This window comes from Equus przewalskii, chromosome 7 (genome assembly GCF_037783145.1).
Source record: "Equus przewalskii isolate Varuska chromosome 7, EquPr2, whole genome shotgun sequence".
Classification (NCBI taxonomy): Eukaryota; Metazoa; Chordata; class Mammalia; order Perissodactyla; family Equidae; genus Equus; species Equus przewalskii.
This window is the reverse complement of record NC_091837.1, coordinates 91983583-92010420: the sequence shown is the minus strand read 5'-3', so window position 1 is coordinate 92010420 and position 26838 is coordinate 91983583. Positions and strand designations below refer to the sequence as shown.

The following is a 26838-nucleotide window of genomic DNA, read 5'->3' as shown; positions in this document are numbered from 1 at the left end:
GTGTGTAGTTCTGTGTCATTTTATCATGTGTAGAATCGTGTGACCCCTGACAGCCAGGTAGGACAGATTCATCACAGGATCCCTCCTGCTGCCCTTTAGAGGCACAGCCAACTTCCCCCTTTCCCACCCCTGAGCCCTTGGCAACCACTAGTCTGTTCCCCATTTTCTACAATTTCATCATTTCCAGAGTGCTATATAAATGGAATCATACAGTATGCAACCTTTCTTGATTGGCTTTTTTCACTACACACTGTTCTCTGCAGATCTATCTGAGTGGCTAAGTATGTCTACAGCTCATTCTTTTTTATGTCTGAGTAATATTCCATGGTATGGACGGACCACCATGGTTATTTGGTTTTAACCATTTGCTCTTCGAGAGGTACTTGGATCGTTGCCGGTTTGGGGCTGTTGTGAGGAAAGCTGCTATGAACATCCACGTACAGGTGTTTGCGTGGACAATTTTCATTCCTCTGGACTAAAGGTCCAAGAGTGCAATTGCCAGGTCATATGGTAGGCACAGGTTTAATTTTCTAAGAAACTGCCATATGCTCTCAGAATGGCTGCACCATTTCACGTCCCGCAAGCAAGGCGTGAGTGATCCAGGACCTCCACAGCCGCGACATCATTTGGCATTGACACTGCTTTTAGTTTAGCTGTTTTAACGGGTGTGCCATGATAGTGCATCATCATTTTAATTTGCATTTCCCTCGTGGATCATGATGCCAGAGATCTTCTCATATGTGAATCCACCATCTGCATACCTCTCAGTGGACAATCTGTTCGTGTCTTTTGCTCATTTCCAATTGGACGGCTTGGTCTCGATGGTTCTTTCTCTCTGCTGGATGCCAGTCCTTGTGGTTTGCTGTTCTCTTCCGGCAGCTTAGCGTGTCTCTTCATCCTCTCCACAGTCTTCGGCAGAGAGAAAGTTTCTCGTTTCGTTGAGACCCAGTTTATTAATTTTTCCTTTTATAGATTGTGATTCTCTTGTGAAGTGTAAGAACTCTTGGCCTAGCCTGAGATCCTGAAGATTTTTTCCTATTTTTTTCCTACAAGTTTGATCATTTTATTTTTTCTCTTGAGTCTGTTGTCCATTTTGACTCAATTTTTGTATAGGGTGTGAGGTTTAGGTTGAGGGTTTTTTGTTTTGTTTTGTTTTTGTTCTTGCCTAGGAGCGTCTGGTTGCTCTAGGGCTGTCTGTTGAAAACATGATCCTTCCTCCATCAAACTGTTTTTGCGCCTTTGTCAAAAATCATTTCCACATATTTGTGTGTCTATTTCTGGGTTCTCCATTCTATTCCATGATGTGGGTTTCTGTCCCTCCACCAGGACCTCTGTCTTCATTACTGTAGCCACAGAGTAAACCTTTACACCAGGTAGCGCAAGTCCTCCACTCTGTTCTTCCTTATCAAAATTGTGTTAGCTATTCCAGGTGCTGCGCCATTCCATATAAATGGTAGAATAAGCTTGTTTATGTCTATAAAATCTTTGGTAGGATTTTGATAGGAATTTATAGATCAATTTGGGGAGAATTAGAAGTTTCACTGTGTGGCGTCTTCCACTCCATGATCACAGGTTGTCTCTCTATTTATATCTTCCTTTATTTCTTTCATCAGTGTTTTATAATTTTCAGCATACAGATTCTGAATCTGTGTTTTTAAAGAGTCTACCTCAGTATTTTTCTTTGGAGTAATTTCAAATGGTGGTGTGTTTTTAAGTTCAATTTCTACATGTCTGTTGTTAGTATATGGAAATGTGAATAATTTTTGTGTGTTGATCTGGTATCCTGCAACCTTGCTGAAGTCCTCACTAAGTCTGGAGTTTTTTGGTAGATTCCTTGTGATATCTATGCAGGCCATCATGTCATTGTAAGTGAGATAGTATTATTTCTCACTTCCCAATCTCTATCCTTTTTATTTCTTTTTCTTGTCTTATTGCACTGGCTAGAACTTCCAGCGCTACATTGACTAAGAGTTGCAGGAGTGGACATCCTTGCCTTGTTCTTGATCTAAGGATAAAGCCTTCACCTTTTTACCATTAAGTATGATGTAGCTATAGGTTTTTTTGTAGATGTTCTTTATCAAGTTGAGGTAGTTCTCTATTCCTAACTTGCTGAGAGGCTTTGTCATGAATGAGTGTTGGATTTTATCAAATGTTTCTTCTGTGTCAATTGATATGCTCATGTGATTTTTCTTCTCTAACCTGTTAGTATGAAGGATGATACTGATTAATTTTCAAGTGTTGAACTGCCCTTGCATATCTGGAAAAAATTAATATGTATAATTTTTTTATATGTTGCTGTATTTACTTTGCTAATATTTTGTTGAGGATTTTTGCTTCTGAGTTCGTGAGCAATATTGGTCTGTGGTTTTCATTCTTTGTACAGTCTTTGCTGGCTTTGGTAATACTAGCCTCACCAAATGTGTTGGGAAGCATTCCCTGCTGTTCTAATCTCTGGAAGAAATTGTATAAAATTGGCATTAATTCTTCTTTAAATGGTTAGTAGAAGTGAAACCATCTGGACCCAGAGATTTCTTTTTTTGAAATTTGTAATTTAAAAATTCAATTGTATTAATAGTTAGGGGATTACTCAGGTCATCTGTTTCATCTTGGTTGAATTTTGGTCGTTTGTGGTTTTTGAGGAATTGGTCCATTTCTTCTAAGTTGTAGAATTTACGAGCGTCACGTTGTTCATCGAGTCCCTCATTACCCTTTTAATAGTGATACACTTCATTTCATTCCTGATAGTGGTGATTCATCTCTTCTCTCTTTTTAGATGTTAATCTTGCTAGAGAATGATCAATTTTATTGATTTTTTTCCAAATAACTAGCTGTTTGTTTCATTGATTTTTTTCTGTTGTTTTCCGATTTTCAATTTCGTTGGTTTCTGCTATTATCTTTACTGTTTCCTTCCTTCTACTTTCTTTGGATATATTTAGCTCTTCGTTTTTAGTTTCTCAAGTTAGAACTTAGATGATTGATTTGAGACCTCTCCTTTTTTCTGATGTAAGCATTTTGTGCTATACATTTCCCCCTCAGCATTACTTCAGCTATGCCTACATATTTCGATGAGTGAAGATTTTGATACTAAAAAAAGAGAGAAACAGAATAGTGCCCCATGAGTTAGATTGTGGATATATACTATGATGTATTCACAGAAGTTAAACTAAATTACCTAGAATATCAAGTATCAACATGGGTAAGATTCAAAGTAACAGTGTTGAATGGAAAACAGCAAGTTGTAAATGAATAAATACACTATGATTCTAACCCACTCTTGAAGGACCCTTCTCTGAAATTCACAGATTTGACACATTGTGATCTTATGTTATTGAAAAAATTTAAATACACAGAAGAACACTACACGTTGTGATCACCTGCGTGGGTCGTACGTATAGAAATCATGCGAAGCAGCGCTTCCCCCCAACTCCGGAGCCCCCCGCCTGTGTCGGGGAGGGAGGGGCTCGTGCCCGAGCAAGGCAATTGGCTATAGCTATATCGCTTCATTCCTTAAAAATATTTTGTGATTTTAGACAAATAAGGGACTGTGTTCCTTTTATTGAGGGAAAGATAAATCAGTTGTGTGTTATTGTCTGTAACTTTTTGTTTGAAATAATTAATAATTCGTACTAACAACGACTAAACCCATGTAAAGTTTGGAGGGAATGACACGGAGGATGGTGAAATGACAGAAAAGCTGGGAAGATCAACAGCCTCAAAGAAGAATCTGAACGTAGAAGTAAAATGAGGCAACGGCAAGACAGGAAGAAGAGAGTTGGGAACCTCCGTCCGCCCGATTGTCATGTGTACAAGTGGGACCAGCGAGAAGAACTACACGATAAATCAGTCGAGGGGTCCTACACTGAGAGCTATGCCCTGCAGACAAGGCAAGGCCCAGATTTCAGAGTAGGGGGGAGGGATCCGCCCAGCCTGTGAATTCAACCCGGCATCTGGGCTCTCCTCTTGCTTTTATGAACCAGGCAATTCTGCCTAAACTTGAAGAGATCTGGGGGGAATCAAGGCTTTGGGGACCCAGCTGTTTTCCCTTCTTGTTTGCCTGGATTTTTCGTGAGTCCCTCGTGAGCATAAGCTGGAACTCCTTCCCTGTCCACTGCACAGGCGTGGAGAGCCACCCACGGGACCGCCTCCTGGAAAGTCCGCAGTCCTTCTGCAGGCCACACTCCCCTCCTGGCCTGAGGAAGCCTCCCCCTTTCCTTCCACGCCTCCAGACTCATCCAAGACGGCTCGCTCGCCGGCGTCCACACTAGACATCCAGGGGCCGGCAGGATGCAGCAGCGACTTACCTACAGGGGCACTGGCCACAAGAAAGGACAAGGACATTGAGGTGACCAGAGCAAGGGTTTTAATTGATTTCCTTTTAAATTAATTCACTGCCCTCTAGAGTGAAGGGGTTAACATTCAGCTCACCAATTTTTCAGGGTAAGAGAAGGAAAATGAAATTTTATTCATGATAAGTGGTTAACTAAATTACATATTTAGTTTTATATTAGAGAATAATATATAAAATATATCCTAAGTCAAGTAACAAAGAGGAGAGAGAGCTGGGAAGGACAGGGCCAGGAGGCAGAGACGGGGAGAGGCAGGAGAGAGGACGTCTCAGGGGCTGAGGGCCTGGGAGATGGCCACCCCAACACACATATTCTAATACACACACACCCCGACACACACACACACCCCCAACACACACACCGGACACACCCTGACACACACACACCTGACACCCACACGCCCCCCACCTGCTCACGCCTGGAGACCCAGGGCGGCTGCCGTCGGGTGCTGCCCCGTGGTGTCTTCACCCTCAGGACCTCAGAGCAGCACTTTGTCTGGGAAGAGCCACCACTCCTTTCCCCAGACGTGATTTTAAATAAGGCTCAGTCCTCTGTCTTCTCAGCACAATGGATTGTTTTTGTGTGACATCTGTTGTTCCATGTATACACATCATATTTTCATGACGTATATAAAACCCATTAAAAGGCCTAACTAATCTCCTCCCTCCCCCAAACCGATTTATTTTCTAAAAGCACACACAGAAATCAGAATGGTAGTGTCCTCACAGGACCCCGAAGGCACCCCCTGAGGAAGACCACCCCTTGTGAGGGCGCGGGAGCCTGGAGTGGTTCTCCCTCCATCCCTTGGCCACCCCTGGACCCGAGCAGTTCTGTGCCCTGTTTCACCAGCGAGGAGACTGGCACGCTGAGCAATGGCAGAGCTCCAGTGGGTTGTGTCAAACCCTGGGCTTCCTCTGCTCTGTCGAGTGACGTGTGCGACAGCCAGCAATGCTCACCCTGTGTTCCTGAGGTCTCAGGACACATTTCCAAACCCCAGGCATTCTCACTCCTGTCTCAGACTTCACCTTCTCCAGTCGGGGGCCCCTGGGTCAGAGGGACGGCAGGCCACCTCCTGGCCCCCAGGCAGCCCCCCACACTGGGGTGCCACCACGCTCCTGCCTCATCCCCATGGCAGGCGACTCCAGTGCTGGGCACTGCTCAGAAACTGGGCCCTTTGCAAACAGCTCAATTTTAAAAGGAATAGATATGAAACACTCAAAATTTTCAAATGCAGGAAGATAAGGGGCATTTCTCTTATTGGCAATACGACACACCACATCACAACTGGTACTGACTTTGCAGAGGGGTTCATGGCTGATCGTGGTGACAAGGGGGTGACGCCTTGCAGGGTGTGAGGGAGTTTCTCTGAGGCGCGAAGCCACAGCTTCCTCACAGGAAATTCGTGTCTACTCAGAGCCCCTCAGCTGTTTTTCTTGAGGATGTCGTGCTTCTCCTTAGTATGGGTTATAAATTATAAAGCACAGAAATAGTTGCTAGAGTCATTCATGACATCCTATTAAATGCAATGTCTTTTAACAGCATACTGATTCTGACTATGTTGCAAATAAGGCCTGAATTTAGTTTCTATCTCCCCAGATTTAAAAGCATCTAGAAAATAGTGACTGGCGCTGACATGTCCTTTGAAAGGAGAGTTGACTTGATTGTACTTTTATGTTAGGCTTCATTTTGGTCAGTGGTCAGCGTTCAATGCTGACCGTCTGGACAGTTTGGTGACAGTGTCACAGCCCCAAGAGTTCAGGGCGCTGTCGGCCGACACCAGGGGTGCCCCACAGGCCCCGAACTGTTGACGACAGGGCCGAGGCTGCCACGGGTCCGCGGCGGGTGAAGGCTGGGTCCCGGGGGACTCCGGAGTTCTGCCGTCTCCGTGACCAAGTGGCTTCCCGGCTGGAAGCCTCATGGGAGAGGGCCTTTGTGTAAGGCGTGCTTGGAAACATAGGGAGCCCATAGTGTGACGTGCCTCGCCATGGTTTAGTTTTCTGAAGTTTGTATTCCAGGGGATGACTCCTCTGTATTTCAGTTACATTTTCATTTGGTTCGTGGGAGATGAGGGTGGGAGGGCGGAAGCGGGCGAGGGTTGGGTTTTGTTAGAGAGGGTGGTGAGCGTGGTGCCCGCCCAGTTGTGAGTGTGTCCTCGCCACCATCTGAGCAAGCGGGGGGCTCCTGGTGGCCGTGTGCACCGCTTGAGAGCTGCGCTGCATGAGTGTGGCCCTGCCTTTTCTCCCTGTAGGATTTCCCCCGAGGGTGCTAGCCCCAGGCCACATCCTGCCCTCCCTTCCCCTGAGGACAGTCTGTCAGTGTCACCCTGAGGCAGAAGCAAAGGCCACGTGCAAGGACAGCTCCTCCTGCAGCGACCACACAGACGCACGAAGCCACCTCCACATCAACCGCCGACCTACGCAGAGCAAAAGAAGACTCGCTCCGTCTGACTCTGCTTCATCTGAGTCCCATGTGGACACCTAAAGCTACTCGAGGTCACCACACACACAGATCACACTTCCCTGAGTCCGGTTAGGTTGCCGGCAGGGGCGGGACTGGCTGGGTGGCAGATTCTGACTCCCAGCCAAAGTGTCTGCAGTGGCAGCCGGCCCCGCTCCGCATCTTCTCCTGAGGCTGTGGGACAAGGCTGACGCCTAAAGTCTCCTCCGCAGGGTCTGCCAAACACCTGCCTACATTTTGTCCAGAATCCTTGTTAAATGCAGAGTCCTGGACCCCGTCTCTGGCACCCCACACCACGGTCTCGGGGATCAGGCCCAGGAATGTTATGAGCTCCAGGTGGACTTTGAGGACCATGCCCTGAGTGAAGGACGGAAGCGGATGATGAGCACCGATGTCTGTCCAGGTCGACACAAATTTATCTCAACGTCCTTCCACATGCTCACAAACTTACGCTCTAATACGATCAAGAAATTCTTTGTTTCTCTGATAAACTGGCTTCATGTTAAAAAGAATGACTCAGAAAATAACGTTCTATGTTGACAACATGTTTTCATTTGTGTCGCTTATTCTTGGCACTTTCGCCACATTCAGAGAATAATATTGTGTTTCCTGTCTTGTGGGTCCTGGCGTATCTGACCAGGAATATTTCTGGATACTTGTATTCTTCATCCGGTTTCTTGTATAGCTGAAACCTAACATTTTTGCTAGACTTGCTACCAAAGCAAAAAATAGAGAGCTATGGTACAGGCTTCCCAAATCGAGCAAGTGAACGATTAATTTAAAAAAAATTCATTGGCCGTCTATGATGTGCAAAATGCTGTGTGTGCAGTTCCAGGTTCTTGCCCAGAAAGTGCGTTAGATTATTCTTGGGAACTTGAAAGCCCACAAGTAAGGTTCCCGTGGCAGACCTTTGCTAAATGCCCTGCAGCACGTGTGGACCGGGAGCCCCGGGACTTCTGACCCGGGGCTGCACCTGGCGGAGGAAGGAGCCTCGCCAGCTCTTTCTAATGGACACTGTGCCGTGCGTTTATCCTGCCCTCATCCCGCTTCACTCGCCAGCTCTTCTGCCGCTCCCGGTGGCCTGTCCGGATGGTCTCAGGGTTCCTCCCAGTGTTCCTGGTTCGCTGTCTGCCTGTGCTGTTCCCTCACCTTGTTTCCAGGGCGTCTGCCTTCCCTGCTCAGCTTTTAGCAGCAGAGGCTCTCTTCCCGGGTTTAGTAGCATTTTGCTTACAAGGGGCTTAAATGTTCCGTTACACACTTACATTCTGGGAAGCTTAAAGTGTGTTTGACTCGTCTCAGTATCCTCTGCATAGTGCGTGGTGCTGGTATTTGTTGCATCCGCAGCCTAATGGGGTCCATGGATCCCAGTCATCATCATCCAGCTGGCGCATAGCAGAGTCTGAATCTTGCAGAAGTCATATGCCCCGATCTGCCTTCACCAGTCAGAAGAACGTGGGACATGATGAATTTGGCTTATTGTGTTGCCTTAAAAGACCAGATAAAACAGGAATTTAATAAAATAAAAGTGAATCTCATATTTTACGAGCTAGGTTTCTCTTAGCGTGTGTGTGTATGGGGGGGATTGGTTGCTTTTATTCTGTTTCTTTCTGATGTCTGAAAGTGTAATACCCTTGGAGTAGCTGAGACCAAGGAGCTATGAAGTGTAAACACCAGCACGGTTGTCTTCCTAGAAATATAAAGAGGATAAATTACATTTCAGGGACCAGCATAGTGCATTTACAGCTTCAATACATCATTTTATATTGCTCTATGAAAGGCAGTGTGGTTTTAAAAGGGAGATGATGATTCTCTTATTTCAACATTATTCTCGTATGTCAAGACTTATTTTTGAAGATAGAAGGATTTAAACCAGGTATTAAAATCTAACCGTATTCATTTCAGACTGATGGCTTGAAATTATATGAGGGGAGGTAGGATGTAGAAGTACATAAACCTGGCAAACCACCTTGCCGAGAATGCAGAGAAATGTCGCAGTGAAAGCCACGGTGGGCTGTGGATATAAATATGCATGTGCATAGCAATACCAAAATAAGTGCGCTGTAGGAACATAAAGTAAAGTTTAATGTGAGGGTAGATGGAAACCTGGACAAAATTTCACATCATTTAAAACAAAACACATTTGCTCATGACGATGGGAATGGTCCCAGGCAGTGTTTTGTGAGGGCTGATGTGATATGGTCATCTCTCTGAGTCTAAACCTCTGTGGTGCAAATTCATTAGCTTTCCTGACATGTGTCAAAGACGAATTTGAAAAATGTACCGTGGACTCAGCCCACCAAGTTTATTCCCGACCTCTTTCTGCTGAATTATACTCCGTTACCGTGATACCTGTGGTCAGAGGCGGCCCTGAAGGGTGATAGTTCTGGTCTTCCACGTCCCAGTGCCGTCCCCTCCCTTTTCTTAGATTAATCCTCATCATCACTGTTCTGGAGTTTTCTGCACAGAGCTGAGTGGTGGGTTTCGTGACTAATTACAGAGGTTTTGGTCGTGTATCATGGAGACCCAGGGAAGGCAGAGATGACAGTGGGCAGAGAGGGAGAGGGCAGTGTTCGCTCGTTCCTCAGAGCGGCTTAAACCTCTGGGTCTTCACGAAAGAAGGGAGACAAACCCCAGCTGAGGTCCCGTCAGAGCTCCAGCCTTAGGCCCAACTGTTAAGGCCCCGCGTGTCACCTGTCTGCACAGGTGACCAGGCTGTGACCAGGTAACGGGCTGCCCTCTGCCCAGAGGCCAGTGGCTGCACCAGATGCTGTATACTGACCTGGTTTCAGATGTTTCTGTTTTAACATTTGGATGAAGCTTACGTGGACTATGATCTCTAAATGAGAGCTTTGGAAAAGATAATTGATTCGCAGAAGAACCCTCGCTGAAAGTCTATCAGTGCTGGTTCCTCCGTATTGTGATGAGTAATTCATGTGCTGAGCACAGACGCCCGCTTACTGGACCACAAGTCCGCCTTGCTTCCTGACGGATAGAGTCCCTGTCTCGTCTCGTCTCTACGTTGGATGCCGTCCCGCCCCACTGAGGGTCTGCATTTGCCCTTGATCATGGGCGCCCTTGGTCCTGGCTGCATGTTCCTGCCTCGTGTGCAGGCCTCCAGCCACTCGAAGTGCCCACTCCTCCTGAGCTCCTGGTGGCCGTGCCTTGCTGGTGTCCGCCTTGAGCTGGGGGCAGGCAGGTCTGTCTGCAGGGCAGGGGCAGCACACGCCGGCCATCATTTCCTCAGGAGCGCCCGTGAACGGCAGGGGTGCCCACCCCCACTTCCTTTTTGCGGTGTCCTGTATGCCTTTTGAACAAGGGCTTCCGTTTTCGGGGGACCCTGCCCCTAGGTAGGCCCCAGCCCTCCTAGCTCCCTTGGTGTGCGAGGCTGGGGGCACCTCAGCTGCTCCTCAGCTGTGCTGGTCCTCGCGGCCACGTCGGCCCCTCCAACCGTCCCCCGGTTCACACGTTGCTCTGGTCAGGTGTGATGCCGCAATCCAAGGTTGGGTCTCGTGCTCTTTGTGTGTACATGTGTGTACATGTGGGCACACGTGTGGTTTGGGGTAGAGGGAATAGCTCAGTGTTTCAGTTCTGCGTTCTCTCATTCACTTAACAGGTGTTTGTTGAGTGCCTGCAATGTACGTCACTGTCGTAGGTGCTGCAGACACAGCAGGGGACCAGACAAAGGCCTGCCTTCATTGGATGGCCCGTTACATCCGCTGCCCTGAGGGCAGGCCTCTGGGGAGCCGGCGCTGACAGTGTGTTGTGTTTTGCTTTCCTGTGTATACCCTGCCTAACCCTAAAAAGGATTTGAAGCAAAAACACGTTAGATGAGGCAGGAGGATTCTCTCCTCAAAGCGACAGGCAGGATAATGTATATTTAGCTGTTCTTCCAGCACCCTGAGAACAAAGAGGAGGAATACAGCGTGCATGAGCATGTGTGTGCTTGTGTGCACTGTGTGTGCATACGTGTGTGTGCATGTGTGCGCGGTAGAACCCAGCTCCTCTGCTCTGCTCCTTCGCTGCTTGCTCTGGCGCTGAGCACCTGGTAGACACTCAAATAGTGAGTTTCATCACATCTTGTCTTGGACTCAGACTCCGGCTTCAGGAATCCGGCCGTCAGCAGTCTGACACGATATGGGCGGCTTTGCCTAAACCTTGTCAGGAAACGCTTGACGGGTAAAGATCCTGGGGGTTGCAGAGCAGGCATGGGAAGTCCACGCCCATCGCTGTGAGTCAGAGTGCTGTTACCGACTGCAGGACCCGAGCCCCCCAGTGTAGCCCCCCGCTCCCCAGGAGGCCAGCAGATGGGGCGCAGAGAGACCGGGTGAGCCATCTGAGGCCACCCAGCTGCTTAGAGCTAATGGGACAAGAATTTCTGCCCCAAACCCGTTTTCTCGCTTTTCCTCACACTCGTTTGCTCTTTCCAGTAGGTTCTGCCCTGTCGTTAGATGTTACCATCATTTGAAGTCTGTGATTGGGTCAGATAAGAAACATTTTAATTTAGGGAGAGTGTAAGTGATTAAGTCACTTTACTATAACTTCGGCATGGTCACAGTTTATCAGGTAGAGCACATCACTGTGAATATACTCTGCTGAGGTGTTTGTACTTTGCAAACCATATTCTTTATTTCCTATGAAAGAGATTCCTGGATAATCTTGATTTTGTTGGAGCAATAAAATTATAAGGCCTCAACCTAGTGGTAATAAATCATTGCCTTCTGAAAGGATATTGATCTTTTTAGGCCTTAAAAATGCCAGTTAGAAACTAAATGGTGTGCAGAAACCACTAGAAAAGTTCAATTTCAAAGTGCAGCCTGGTTGGCAGTCTTACGTTTATAGTATATGTTATACACTCCAGATATTTGTCATTTAATTATTCACTTAAATGCCATTTTTCCAATAACAGAGATTTAAAAGAGACTTGATTTCCTGATGTATTCCTATAACGCTTCGTTATTTACCGTCGCCTGTGATAGTTTTCACACCGAAGGAAAAAGGTAGAGGGCTTTGTCAAAGTTGTCCTCATTGTATTTTGAGTCATAGGAACAAACATTAAAAGGTGTGAAATGGAGGAGAAGATGCCTTCTAACATTCCCACGGAGTGCTTTCCTTAAATCCAGGACAATGCACTGAGAAATCCTCTTTGGGAGGAAATTAAATGGCTTGCCCAAGTCATCTATCAGTTCACAGCCCAGCTTGAACTAGAACTCTGGAGACTGCAGACTGTGATGTGGCTGTGGATACAGCTCAGATCAGGCCAAACCGAGGCTCCGCGGGGCCCTGCCAGCAACTGCTGTGCCAAGCTGTGTGACCCAGTCTTTCTGAACCTCGTGAGTTTCAACATCTGTAAAATGGGGACCATAATAATAGCACCAGCCTCAACCTAGTGTGGAGGGGATGAGGAAGATGGACTTCTGAAGTGCTCACCTAGCACCTCGCACGTGGTAAACCTGTCATGGTGGCTGCCATCAAAGGTTTCTTGCCTCCAAAGCCGAGATCCTTTTCACTGCATCATACTCTCTTGGGACCCGTCTCCTCCCTTTTCTTTAAACATAATTGTCATTTGACAGCATCCTTTATCTTTCTATTGTGCCCCAAGAAGTAAACACTCACCCAGTGAAATGTTGCACCCTCGTGTGAAAATTTGGCACTCAGTCGATGGGTTCTGATCCAAGTCTTCTGGGGGACCATGGTGCAGTTAACGACCACCCGTAGCATTCTCTTCCTTGATTGGAATCTGGAAGGTTCTGGGAAGCTCTGAAAGGAATTCATCCAATAAAATGTTGCATGCCCATGTGAGGATGAGGTGCCAATCAGGAAATCAGCTCTCTCCTGGGGGACCACTTTGGGGTTGGTGATTAGAATCTGGAAATTGTAGATCATCAATTCTAGTATTCAGATGTCCTCTGTGTTTTCAGAAAGACTGGGGTTATCTTAGTCAAGACCAGACTATAGCTGTTTTGGCCCCAGGCCACGTGTAAACCTATGGCCTGAGCTGACACATTTCTTCCCTACACACAGCTGTCAGGAGCCATCATGCCTCATGTCAAGGAATTTATGAGTTGTTCTGGAGGTGGATTATCATACACCCAGTTAAACAAATATTGTTATGTCCTTTGATCACTGGCTCTGGCCATGAGTAATGCCCAAAGTGTTCACGTTTGGGCATTACCAAGGTCAGTGTCCTGGGTCGTATGGCACACAGGCCTGTAATAATGACACTCGCGTGACACCCAGCCGTAGCTAAGGAGGGAGATGCCATTGGAGAGGGGGCCCGGGGGCAGGTCACAGAAGGCAGAGCTCCTGCTGGGTTTTTTATTCCTCTGACTAATGCTTGTATCCCCAGGTGCCTGTGAAATTATTAGTCAGTTATTTCCACAGCACCTCCGGGAAGTAGGATTCACCATCTGGGTTTGCAGATAAGGAGGAGCAAGAGCCACACCCGTCAGAGCCAGGAGGAGAGCACCACCTGGAGTGGGGCACCCCCTGGGCTCCTCTGTCATTCATTCGCTGTAACTCAGTCAGACCCCCAGGACTGCGAGGTCTCCAGACTTCCCGGCTGCCCGCGGAGGGGAGTGTGTGCCCTGTGAGAGTCAGAAAGGCCAGTCTCGACATGCCTGCGGGCCGGGCTCGCCGGGTGCTGCTGTGGAGCAGGACCAGTTCACGGGACCTTCTGTGTTTAGACGGAGAATTTCGTCTCTCCCCGTAATAGCTACAAAAAGCTAAACAGCTTACCTAAAGTGAATGTATAAACAAGAGATTCTTAAAGTTCGTCTCACTTAAGCATGAATGAAGCACTGTTTGACGTGCTGCTTTTCTCCTTCAAGAAAATGCTTTGTTGTAGTTGAGAGGGTGATGACACCACAAGCTGGGGACGCCAGAGAGTAATTTGATGCCCTATTCTGATAAGAGCCTTATCTACAAAGTCAGGTGATGCCGTGAGCCACAAACTCAAGGGACCACAATCGTATTTCCAACAAACTCCATTTGTCGGTAATTCTATAATATTCTTTTAAAATAATTTTTGGTAACTTTAAGGCAGTGTTCTTCGGTGCTGTGCATCTATTTAAATCTGACAAGCCTGGATGAAACAAAGAATGGGGATAACTAGCTTACAGATATTATCTGATACCCCAAAGCAGAAGTTCCCATCCCCGAACATCGAGAAGCGCCTTCTTCTCAGACACGTCTTACGTGATGGGTCGAGATGGCGTTTGGGAACTTTTTCTGTTTCTAAGTGCCGTCAGAACACTAGCCCAGTGCTGGGCCCTGGAGATTGTGGAGAGGCTGGGTCCCAATTCCTTCCTTGGAGAACCTTGTTCTAGGATGGACGTGGGCTTCTGAGGCGAGCTTTGACTTTGTCCTTCTGGGAGAGTTATAGGCTAAGTCCGTTTGCGCTGCTACAACAGAAGACCATAGACTCAGGGGCTTAGGCAACAGGCGTTTGTCTCTCACAGCTCTGGAGGCTGGGAGTCTGGAAGATTCTGTGTCTGTGAGGGCCCTCTTCCTGGTTTGCAGATGATGTCTTCACATGGTAGAATTGGCAAGGGAGGAATCTTTTTTTTTTTTTTTTTTTGGTGAAGAAGATTGACCCTAAGCTAACATCTGTGGCAATCTTCTTATATTTTGTATATGGGATGCCTCCACAGTGTGGCCTGATGAACAGTGTTTAGGTTCATGCCCAGGATCCAAACCCATGATTCTCAGGCTGCTGAAGTAGCACACATGACCTTAACCGCTCAGCCACCAGGCCCAGCCCCCCGTTTGGGTCTTTTTTATAAGGGCACTAATTCCATCCATGAAGGCTCTACTCTCATGACCTAATCACCTGCCAAAGGCCCCACTCCTAACACCATCACCTTAGGGGTTATGACTTCAACATAGGAATTTTTAGAGGATACAAACATTCAGACCATAGCACAAGCTTTCTTAGTCTAGGCAAACTCAGCCCTCTGGAGAGCTTGCTCATCACAGTGGAACTGAATAGCTATCCAAAAATGAAGGAACAGCGTTCGTCTCCTACCTGACCCTCTGTTGGTGCCACCAGGAGGATCCTGGTCTTGAGCAGATTCAGAGTATTCAGTCAATTCTACATCATGCTCAAACTGCACTCATTGTCTCTGGTACCTCAGGGCCTTTGCACAAGCCATGCCCTCAGCCTGGAGCACTCTTTCTCCTTCTAAGAGCTCCCTCCCTGGTGTCTCTATCTGCACCTTCCACTCATCCTGTGTGTCTCCATCTATTTGCTACCTTCCCTGTGAATTAGTGTCCTGTGGCTACTGTAACAAAGGGCCACAGACTGGCTGGCTTAAAGCCACAGAAATGTATTCACTCACAGTTCTGGAGACCAGAAGTCCAAAATCAAGCTATCGGCAGGGCCCTGCTCCCTCTGAAGGCTCGGCAGAAAGGTCTGTCCTTGTCTCTGCCAGCTTCTGGTGGCTGCTGGCAATCCTTGGCCTCCCTTTACTCGTAGACACAGCAGTGCAGTCTCTGCCTCCATCGTCACATAACGCTTCTTCCCCTGCTGCTCTCTGTGCGTCTCTGTCTAAATCCACCTCTCTCTCCTTTCTCTGATGAGGACACCACTCCCTGGATCAGGGCGCATCCTAAGCCAGCGGCTCCTCATCTTCCCTTGATGACATCTGCAAAGATCCTATTTCCTAATGAGGAAATATGTTTACAGGTGCCTACAGTTAGGACTTGAACGTAGCTTTCAGGGGAGACACAGTACAACCCACAACATCCCGGGAAGGGTTCCTGGACCTCGGTGGCTGGGGTTATGTGCCCCCCTCCACCACCACTGAGTTATTTAATTTTATTTGAAAGGTTTGTTCTGGTTGATCTCCCGCATTAGACACTAAATGCGGTGAAGAGAGAGGGCGTGTTTGTTTGGACGAAGAGTAAGCAGGCAGTAAGGAACTCACACAGTCCGTGTTGGTGAAAGGCAGAGAGTAAAGTGTTTTAAAACTGTCACCCTTATGATGTTGTGTCTTTTAGCCGCTTCTAGGACAGTGTAAGAAAGAACTAAAAAGGGACCTTCTGAGTGACAAAACTGTGTGCTGTCATTTGACTGTTACTGCCCCCAACTTGAACTTCCAGGAGACACAACACTTGCGTGCCCTGCCCGGGGGAGGCAGCGTGTGGGTGTCTGTGGTGGCGTCAGGGTCCCCCGGGAAGGTCAGGCGTTTCCTGTGTGGCTGCCTCTCATGGAACATCCTCCGGGAGAGGAAGTGGAGGGGTCTGGCCCACCGAGGCGTTCCCTCAGGCGAGGTGAAGTGTGCCGTCTGTCTGAAGAGGAGACGGTGCAGGAGGAGCGCTGGATTGTGCTGAGGCCCAGCGCAGTGGCGTCAGAAATTCCGCATGAGCCACAGCAACCTCCCCCGCCCACGTGGCCTCCTCCTTAGGACGGTGTGTTCACCCGCCCCCCACCGTCCGTGACACTTAATTCACAGCTCTGCTATGCTGCTTCGTGAAGCGCCTAAAGTTAAAATGGTTTGAACTCTCGGACTTCGTCGTTCCCGCACAGGCTGCCGGCTTTCCTGCCGTGGAATAGCTGCTCTCTCTCCTCCCTGTTGGATCCGGGTACCTTCCGGAAGGTCCAGCATGAGAATGGGCTGTGGAGTGCTCTTCCTTCCCCCGGTTCCCTGTTCTCACATGTCCTAAAGGAAATCCCCCACTTCCAGGGGCCCTCCAGTCAGTGCCGGCTCTCCAGCTGTCCACGTTGTTAACCAGCAGCCAGTTAACTGACTGCCCACGTCGGGCCCCGGATTTCTGCCCTGACCTTGGGGAGCTGACGGGGGGCAGTGCCAGGTCCCGGTGAGGCGGAGCGGGGTCTGGTTCCACAGACTTGCTCCTGAGCTCCCCGCTGAGCTTCCCCAGGTGGGGCAGGGGCTGTCCGTTCTGCAGACCCAGCAGCACGTGTCTGAGGCAGCGAGAGGCGTCTCCAAATGACATCGTTGTCTGCCCTCCAAGCCTACACTGACTTATTTTAGCCCTAATTTGTTGATAATCTGAGAAGCAGGCTCCCCTCACCGGTGGTAAACGTGGAGCCCCATTGCACGCCCGGAGCCCGGGATGGCCCAGCACAGCCACACACCTGAGTCTTCAGGGTCACAAATTCCCACCCGGAAAACACCCCTGGGTGATGCGAGGCCGGGCACCCTGCTGACTGAAGGTGCCGAGCACAGAGCTGGCGTTAAAGCTTCTGAGGATGTTCAAGAATCTGAATCTAAAGGTTTTTGTCAGTGGCGTTATTTCAAAGATGTGGACTCACGAGTCTCTTTGGGCTCCTTCACCCAACGCCATCTGGGCATCATGGACAGATCGGAAAGAGATGTCATGCTTTTTTGCATTTCTTACACATTTTCACAGTTGTGCAATCTGGGTCTCACAACCAGCTGATCAAGGAGATGGGGCAGGCGTGGTTGCTCCACTTTATCAGTGGGGGACCAAGGCTGAGTTGAAGTAACTTGCACAAGGTCAGATAGGACGTGACCCCACTGATGCTGTTTTCCTCCTAACGAGCAAGCTTCTTAACTTAGAAAAGCCCTCCATTCTACCTCTGTTCTTGAGAGAGAGCTCCAAATCCTGAAAACACTCAGTCTCTCCCAGCCGTGAAGCCTTTAGTCCTTTCATCTCAAAGACTCACACTGGACCTTGTCTGTTTCCGGTGAATTTTAGTGCGGTTGTGAGGTTCATTGGGTGAGGCAAGAAAGCAGACTTTTTCTTCTTGTTTAGTCTGTGGTGTCCTCAAACACCTGATTTGTGATTTGACACAGTTCAGACGTCCCCATGGGTGGTCCGCGTGACACATTGTGATGGAAGGAGGAGCCTGGGGAAGCTCGTGGGGCTCAGAGGTCAGCTGTCACAGGCCTTTGTGAAACTGAATGTGGCTTCTTAGCTTCCTGCCCCTTGTTCCAGTCTGTAAAATGGCCTATTTCTTCTGGTCTTGTGCGCAGGTGTGTGTGTGTGTGCACGTGTGTGTGTGTGCGTGTGTGGTGGTGGTTTTGGTGGTGTTGGTAGCTGTTTACTGTGTTCTGAACACAGGGTGTTACAAGAATCCTTTTGACATAAGAAGTAGAATGGTTGTGCACAGAAAGCAGGTGCCGTGCTTGGGTCCTGGTACCGAGGAAAAGATGGGGGAGGGAGAGCAGCAGAACAAGGAGATTGAAGGATGAGGCCTGTCCTTTAGTTTCATTCTGTTCTTTCAGATATTTTTGTTTTATTTGATGCATGAGTTCCTTGGTCTTTTAAATTTGCTCTCTAGGCTCGCTTCTTCTCAAGGTCAGAAAAGCAGTCATGTTGTCTGCCCTCCAGCTTCGCGCTGTCGCCCAACTTTTAGGGCGGTGGCATCTATTGTATCTCTCAGGGAGGACGCAGGCTCCACAGCTCTTGGCAGACCACAGCCACTGCGGAAGGGGGCCTCTGAGGAAGCACCAGCTGCCGAGTCCCAGGCCCAGTGGGTTGGCTCTGTGGGCCCAGGCGCGTCAGCCCTGGGTCTGGAGAGGAGGCCTCTCCCGGGCGGTCAGCCCACAGCTCTCCGGAGGGTTCATTCTGTTGTGTATTTAGCTTTCCCAAAAAGGAAATGAGGATGCCCCTTTGGAATTTCCACTGTTTCCTCTTTTATTACCCTTATTCAGGTTCTCCCATTCCTGGGGCACCCTGTCTACACTCTCCCATCAATCTAAATCCTATAGTTTCTCCCTCAATATTCGGTACACAATTCAGAGGTCAGAGAAGCCTCTTCTGGTGTGTGCAAATCCACAATCATCTGTCCCTCACTTTTCGCTCTTCCAGAGTGTGCAGTGAGGCCACCTCCAAAATACAAAAACAGGCCCCTAAGCACTGGGTGGCTCCTCAGCCAATTCTGGGTGATGGATGTGTTTCACCCCAAGGACCCCCACATCCACCCTTTCGGCCTGTGTTTGCTGGGTGCTTCCTGGGTGCCGGCACTGCTGGCCTCTAGGAACAAGATGCTGAGAGCCGCTGGGACCCAGAAAAGAGGTTAGGGAGCAGTTGTAACAGTGGTAGTAACAGTGACATCCATTTACCTTTAAAGTCTAGTAAAAAGCAAAGGCTCCATTAATGGTTAATGGCAGAAGTACAAGGAGTGTTGAAAACATCACTTTAGAGATTTTAAAGAGCAGAGAAAGTAGAAGTTACCCCCTTGGTGGGATTTTAAAATTCTGTTACCATAAGCATATGTTAGTAATCCTCTTTGCTGGGAAGGACTGTAAGGGGATTCCAGTGGGTAGATTTTAAACTATTAATTGTAATTTATACATTTTATAACGGATTATCATGTGCCTGTTTGGGTCTCTGTGTTATAGTTCCAGACACAGAAAAGAAGTCTCATCTTGAGTTTCTTTTGAGTGCCCCTCGGTCATAGTGAAGTGGGTCATTGAACGATTGTTTCATAACACTTGTCTCTGGAGGAAGGCCCATTGCAGATGTCGTCACATGGCCACATGGGCTGAAGGAAGCCTGGGAAACGTGGTCCCTGGCCGGGCGGCCACGCTGCCAGCCACTGTGCAGGGGCCTCTCCCCAGAAGAAGGGGAAGTGGATGTTGGGGAGGATGCCTCTGCCACGAAGAGTGGGAAACCTCTGTTCTTATAACAAAGCAAAATGGAAGTTCATAATCTTATTTGTTGGGCACTTTTAAAAGGGTGCTGTTGTCTGTCTCGGAGGTCAGCAAACCTTCCTGTGGAGGACCAGAGGGTGACTCTTCCTGGCCTCCGTGGAACTTGCAGGCTAGCCAGGACGCGCACTTTTGCCAGTTACACACAACTTCCAACAGCTTCAAGTCTTTTGAAGGCAAGAAGGGGATCCCAGGAGATCATGTAACCTACAGGTTCATTTAGAGTAAGGTGTTAGAGAAGATTGCTTTGAAAAATTTCAAAATGTACAATTTTAGGAGCAGCACGTGTATGTTTTTCTGGCTTACTAATTCATAATTAGAAGTAGACCCAAGAAAGCATACTCTGGGGTGGAGTATTGGTTTATCTGTTTTGCAGACGAAGGGAATGCCGCGTCCAGGCCAACGATTCCTAAGTCTGCTTGTGTCTTTTCACCCTGTGCCATCCCCCAAGGGCGTCTCAGTGTGGAGTTTCTGGCTGATCCATCTCACCATCCTGTACTCTCTACTAGGCTCTCTGTGAGTCAGGAAGAGTAGGGGTCTTTTCAAGGCCCGGGGTTCTCAAACTCAAATCCCCCTCACAGCTGTGAAGTCAGAGTCCGGGGTCCCAACGCAGATTCCTATTCAGCAGGACCAGGGTGGGGCCCTGGAATGTGGATTCCTAAAGAGCTCCAGGTGATACTGCGGGCCGGCCGCCACACCTGCATAGCGCTGCCCAGGTGGCTGTGACTCAGGCCCTCACCTCCTCCCCAGGCACCTGACCTTCTGTCTGTCCTGCCTGGGAACTCGTGACGGTGTGGGCTGAGCACTCGTGTGGCTTCCCACTTGTGCCACCTCTGTGGCCCAGGGGAGACCTCAGCCCCTGTGTCCTTCTTCTCAGCCCCTCCCCACAAGTGACACCCCACTGGAGTTTTTACTGTCAATATTCGCACTTACACAAATGCATGTAGAACAGAGAAAAAAATTACCCTGAAATATTATACATAAATAATTGTGCGGGAGACCAATGGACAGACACATCACCCTCTGGCTCTCTAGTGAGTATGAAGCAATATATTTATTGAAAATTTTTTAATACAAGAAAGTTGAACTTTTACAGTTAAGATAAATGTGGAAGGCTAGCCCTTTGGAGTCACAATTAACTTCCTCTTTGTCTCATACTGCATTCGGCACCTTATGGAACATACAAGCCATTCTCTAAGGAAGGGACCAGAAGGCAATTATGTTATTGATATGTCGTCAGGGCCTGAGGCTTTCCAGTCTGTTACCTTCCTCCATCCTCCATGTCACCGACTGCAGGTATGATGGTCTCCGTTTTCAAGGATGAGAAATAGGAAGCTACAAGAAATGAAATTTGCTGAGCTCTGCCGTAAATAATTATTGGCAGACATGGAATTAAAATCCAAATAATTCCTCACATGCACTTTTCAGCAGCTGCTATTGCAAGATCTTAAGCAGGGAATATAGAAAATCTGTGCTGTTTTCATTATAAAACTTGGTTATCCGCATACAGGTGTTTATAAAAACAGGTTCTTGTAATTCATACAGTTTCTCAAGGCTACTTGTCGGAGTAAGGTCTTACTTCTCTTTATTGTGTTGATTAGTAACTTTGAAATCTATGCTAGTCTAGACCTACTGTGACACTTTTTGCGTATAAGACATATTCCTCGTGTAAAGAATGTCCAGCTAATCCCTAGTTTTAACTAAAATATCCCTAGAGGCACTCACACACTCGTAGCTAGATTCCGTCTTCCAAACTCTACTCTCACAACTGTAAAATGGGAATAAAGCTTACAGGGTTATTCCTGTAACTGTGTAACTTAGAAGGCATGTAGAAATGTGAGGATAAAGCAAATCTCTGAGGAATGAATCCTGGATCTCCACAGAAACATTAATTTTAGGAGTGCTTCCATGAACATGGACTCCAAAAGAAAAAAATACCTATTGTACAGTCAACAGCATCTTATGAAACCAAAGCCTGAGACTGGAAGTCTATAAAAATAGTACGGCCGCGGTCCATTTCCTGTGACACGGGCATAAATACAGCCAGAGGAGGTGATCACCAAGGAGCCCGAACGCACACTGAGGTGCGGGTGACGGACGATTGACTCCACACCATGAGGAATTCCATCCCGCATCGCTGCACCTGACGCGCCTGTTCATCTCCTCACGTTTGGGAGGTTGGGGGGCACAGCAGACGATTCGGGGAACCTCATCCAACAAACCACCTATCCAGGAAGACTCGGATTGAGGCCTTCTCCACCTCACGATAAATTTACCGAAACAAAAGGTTTCATAATAATCTCCTTGCCTGTAAAAACACTCAGAGGAACTTCAGAAATAGCCACTTGAGCGTTCTAGTGTCGGGGGCCTCTCTGAGGTTTGGGGAACGCCTCTCTCGAGTATCCTCTTCTCTTTCTCTTTTCCACTGCCCCACCAAGTGCAGTCTTGAGCCAGCAGAAGCCACGTCCTTCCTGGGCTGGGTCGTCTGTGACAGGCAGGCTCCCTTGCCACGGCTCTTTGTGCCGTGTCGCTTCTGGGCTTCTCAAGGGCCCCTGGGAGTTTCACTGCTTTGCCTTCCCTTCACCTTGGCAGTTCGAGAGTGGGTGTCCACATATCTGAGAACCCACATAAAGGTCTCTGCAATTTGCATGCGATCGTGGGTAGCTGGATGCTGTTTCCTCAGCTGCTCCCCACCCACCCCGGAAACATGCATCTGGTGCGAGGGAAGCAAAAGGTAGAAACCAGCCAGCCCTAGAGCTCACCTTCACCCTAACCCTAACCCAACCCTAAACCCAACCCAACCTTAACCAGCCCCTACGGTTTGTTTCATTCTCAGCAGCACAGTGAGGGAGTTTCCCTTACTTCCACTTTATAGGAAACTGAGGCTCAGAGAGGTGGAGGAACTTGCCCTAGGTCACTCAGCAGGAACCTGGATTGGGCTCTGGGTCTCAACTGCCCTGTCTGCACTTTAAAGACTTAGAACTACCTGTAGAACTATCTGGTTAAAGTACCAGGTAGGGGTTGTCACCTCCATGCCCCCAAGCATGTCAGCATCACCGTTCTCTTGTCTCCATCCAGTGTGGATGTCCTTGTTCCTCCAGGACCTCCACCACCATGACGGTTAGGAGTCTCAGCTGCATTAGGAGCACCTTATTAAAGATGAAAGCCAACAGTAAGGATGGGATTGCTTTCCAGTAAATCTGGATTACTGACTTTTACTGGATGTGCTTGGTTTTGGCTCTGTAGCTAACACAAAGTGTTGATAATCATGTAAACATCATGGAAATTTTCAGTAATTCAGGGACCGTTTGGAAATCTCATTTAGAATGGAATTTCAGCCTAAGGAGTATGTGGCTGTCCTGATACCACCGAAGTCTTCCCCTCTCCCAGCTCTAGCCCTCCACTGCCCCTGCCCCCACGTCCCTTTTTTGTTATTTCACTAAAAGCCTCTTACAATACCCAGAAATGCTCAGAGTCAGCCCAGCTTCCATGCGGCATTCCACATGTGCACCAGATTCTTCTCCTGCTGTCTCAGTTTGAGTAATTGCAGAAATGCGATGAAATGAATGTGACCTCCCGACGGCGAGCTCTTTCGCCTGCAGATGGTTCTCTTCAGCATGTTACGGAGGCCAGCTGCTGGTGGGGAGTTCTTAGGCACAGTTCTAGAAAGACACACAGCCTTCTGGAGGGCCCCCTCCCGTCTCTCAAGGCAGGCGGGCAGAGGTAACTGACGGCAGCCAGCTGCCCATCATCCATCTCTCATTGTCTTCACCGCGGTACTGCGGGATGCGTCTCAAGGGCTGATGCTCAGAAAACGTTTTCCCAGCGATGGAGGGCCCTGATCTGAGAAGACCGTCACACGTCCGTATTACTTCGCTCTTCCTGTCTTTCTCTCCTGCCAGTGTGTAAAGTGTGCATTTAAGGCTAGACTTGCCTACTCTAATTGACACCTATAAAATCAATTCTGGCAATATGAGATGCCAGTCAAAGCTAGCAAGTTTTGTACACACTCAAAAGTCTGTCCTGGACTTTTGTTACTTCGGTGTATTCTGTGTCCCATAGTCCTGAGTTTTCTAAATATTGATTAAAGTATTTCACAAACAGTCATCCCAAATATACTGTAAAGTTTTGCTTTGAAGCATGATAAAGGTTTTGATCCGAACAGCCTGGCTTGGAGGAAGCATCACCTGTCTCCGAGGAGCCGTGGAAGCATCTGTGGTGGATTTCAGTGTGCTCCAAAGGCCTGTGTCCAAAAATAGCTCTCCCTTTGTCCACAGGCAACTCCCAAATATTTACAGTTCCCACACTGTTCTGATTTAGGTTAAATCCTTAGAGATTTGTTTTCTGGATGGAGGGAACATCGCATTGGGATTTGCCTACTGCCAGCTGGAGAGATGGACCGAGGAGGGGGAGGAGGAGATGGAGACAGTAAGAGGGGGTGACTAGGGATCAGAGGCTGCTGAGTTTGAGATGCTGCCCAGCTGAGAACATAGATGGTAACACGAGGTTCTTTATGCCAAGATGGAAAACCCCCAAAAGTCCAAGTTGTCAACTTTAACAAAAAGAAGTTAACTTTTTTTTACCTGTGCTTAGTTTTAAATGGACTAATTCTTACTTGTTAAACAGGGAGATAGAGCCACAGCTGTGTGAAGCATTGTTGCTCTATGCATTGTACACGTATTGCAAGTTCTCAGTATTTCATTAAAACAACAGTGCAGGGAATTAAAGAGACGTCAAACCTCAGAATGACAGCAGCTCTACACCAGCATCCAGACCCACATCTCTCGCCAGGAACACACCCGTTCATGATCTCTGACTACTGTTTAGACCCGAGAGGACAAAAAAGAATTCTTTCTTTCCTTTTTGTACCCATTCTTACCAAGTAAAGCACCTTATGTGCTCCAAACCTCCATTTTCCCAGTGAGATTACCCCATCAATGTTTTTTTGTTGTTGTCTAATTTAGATAAATTAGGAAGGTAGGTGATATCTTCCACCTGATACCAAAATTATCTGCAAAAGTAGACCTGAATTTTTAAGAGCATACATTTTTAAACACTGGTTTTTTTTCGCTCTTGTGTCATGAAACCTGAGGAAGTCACGTGACTCTTCACAGCTAGTAGTGTTTTTATCACCACCGGAACCAGTCTTTGATTTACCAGAGCACATTATCTCTGCTTCCATCTAAGTCATCTGAACTACAGCACTTTTTAAAATCCCTCTGTGCGTGGGGCTCTCATTGGAAATGTTCTCGCTGCCCCAGTTTCCATTTACATAACATGAAGGTGGCTAGCTGTTTACGGTCTCTACCGGGTAACAACCCACCATACACCCTACACCCCACACCCACACTCAGAGGTGTCGCTGCAAAGATCCATTGCTTCCTTTCTCCCCAAGCCTGTCAACCGTCTGCGCGTCCTGCATGGACTGGGGGCCTTCTGGAAAAGAGCGTCCAGGTCCTTCATAGTAATCGGGGAGACTGGGGGAAAATTCAGTTAGTAGGCAACTCCCTGTTTTCCGAAGTGTGCTTCTTGGGTAGCAAAACTTGCCTTTCCTTTGACCATATGTAATATTTCAGAAATCTGCCATTCCCGTTTTTAGAAGACGATTCATTTTGTTGCCTTTCAAGGAAGGCTGTTCCTCGTTCGGGAGGGGCTTGGCACGCACGTGTTCTTCAAAAAGAATGCATCGTGGAAAATCACCTTTTGTAATTGTGGGCAAAGCCTGGGCAGGTGCAGCCGGGTGGCTGGTCGGAGGTGGCGGTATAGGTGGTGCTCCTGGTTACCGCAGGCACAAGGATGTGGTGGGATGAGCAATGCGTTTGGAATGGGTTTTGTGCCTTTTGGAGAAAAAAAATCATGAATTTGCTGCTAAAGTTTGAGTTAGAAAATACCGGGGGCCAGCCCCATGGCTGAGTGGTTAAGTTCACGTGCTCCGCTTCAGCGGCCCAGGGTTCACTGGTTCGGATCCTGGGTGTGGACCTAGCACTGCTCATCAAGCCATGCTGTGGCGGTGTCCCACATAGAAGAACTAGGGTGAACTACAACTAGGATATACAACTACGTACTGGGGCTTTGGGGAGGAAAAAAAAAGAGGAAGATTGGCAACAGATGTTAGCGCAGGGCCAATCTTCCTCAGAAAAAAAAGAAAAAATACAAATGAGGAGCACATGGGTTTTTTTTCCTCCAACTTTATCTTCCCTAGAAATTCTGCACATTCTTGGGATACTTGTCTGATAAGCTGTCCTTGGTCTGATCTTGCTGTTTCTGTGTTCACACGATTCCCTACACAGTGAGCACCAACTTAGTACCTTTTATTTTTAGGAGAGTGTTGGCACTTTTCTGCGTCTCGGTTTGTCTCATGACACTACGCCTGAGTCGGGTGTGACTTCCTCTGTCTGTATGTATTTGTGTGGAAACAGCCCACAAGATTTCTTGAGACGGGTTGACGTCTTATAGATAAGGAAACGGGCTGAAGGGTGTTTGTTACTGAACAGGACTTAGGTATTGGCAGCTCTCCTGTTCTCTAGCTTTTTTCCTTGGATCCAAAGGCAACCGCATTCCCTAACAGGCTTCCAGCGTGTCTCCAGAGTTCGGGAGCTTTAGTTTTCTCGTCATGGAAATGGGCATAGCGTGTCTAACAGGATTGTTGCTTTGCTTGCAAAACAATGTCGAAAACCCTGAAAGTACTAGTTTAAGACTAACAGCTGCTCTTTTCCTTTTAGCTTTTGAAGAGCTCACCGGTGCAGCATGGGAAACCACGCTGGAAAGCGAGAGTTAAGCCCTGAGAAGGGCAATAAGGTAAGGGTGAGCGTGGCTCAAAAATCTTTAAAATGCATGTTTTGTGTCTGTTATTAAACGCAAATCCTCTTGATCTGTAGTAGGATAAGGCATAGGTTTAGTCCCCACAGCTCTTCCCTGACAGCTGCGGGAAGCTGGGCCCTCCCTGTTAATTTATTCAGGAAATCTCGTGGCAGTGGGCAGACCTGGACCTGGACAGGAACAGAAGGAGGGAGGGAGGGAGGAAAAAGCGACAGAGAGAGGAGAAAGAGGAACGAAGAAGGAAAAGAGAAGAGGAGGCAGAGGCCCCTTGCCCGTGTTCCGTGTGAGTTGTCCTAGAGGCCCCAGGAAGGTTTTCGTGGAAAAGAGATGATCAAATTCCTTTGCTCTCATGCAAAAATACTTTTGTTTTTCAACATTTTCTGTTTTTTTAGTAGAAGTATTCCCAAATTTCACTCTATATGATTAGCTGCTGCTTTGAAAGATCGTGAAAATTTAAACCAATTTATTACTGGTGAAATCGATCAGATTTTCTGTCAGCACCTGAACCTAATTGCAGCATTCATTTCCCGGCGCCCTCCTCGCACCGCGCTCTCTCCCTCTGCAGAGTGGGCCTCTCT

The 26838-nt window shown here is 47.9% G+C and overlaps 1 protein-coding gene across 12 annotated transcripts in view; it reads left to right on the top strand.

Annotated features, from left to right (window-relative positions):
* Nucleotides 1-26838, top strand: part of MBP (myelin basic protein) — a 140697-nt gene that overhangs the window by 5279 nt on the left and 108580 nt on the right. For 8 of the 12 annotated variants that reach the window (XR_011542830.1, XR_011542829.1, XM_070630307.1 and 5 more), the window contains exon 2: nt 26164-26239. Coding sequence is in view for 10 of the 12 variants with exons in the window: in XM_070630307.1 (XP_070486408.1) it covers nt 26189-26239 (51 nt within the window). In the remaining 2 variants the exon portion in view is untranslated. Of the gene's footprint in view, nt 1-25652; nt 25943-26163; nt 26240-26838 lie in introns of those variants that run through there. The other 4 variants (XM_070630306.1, XM_070630300.1, XM_070630305.1 and 1 more) reach the window with 2 other exon arrangements.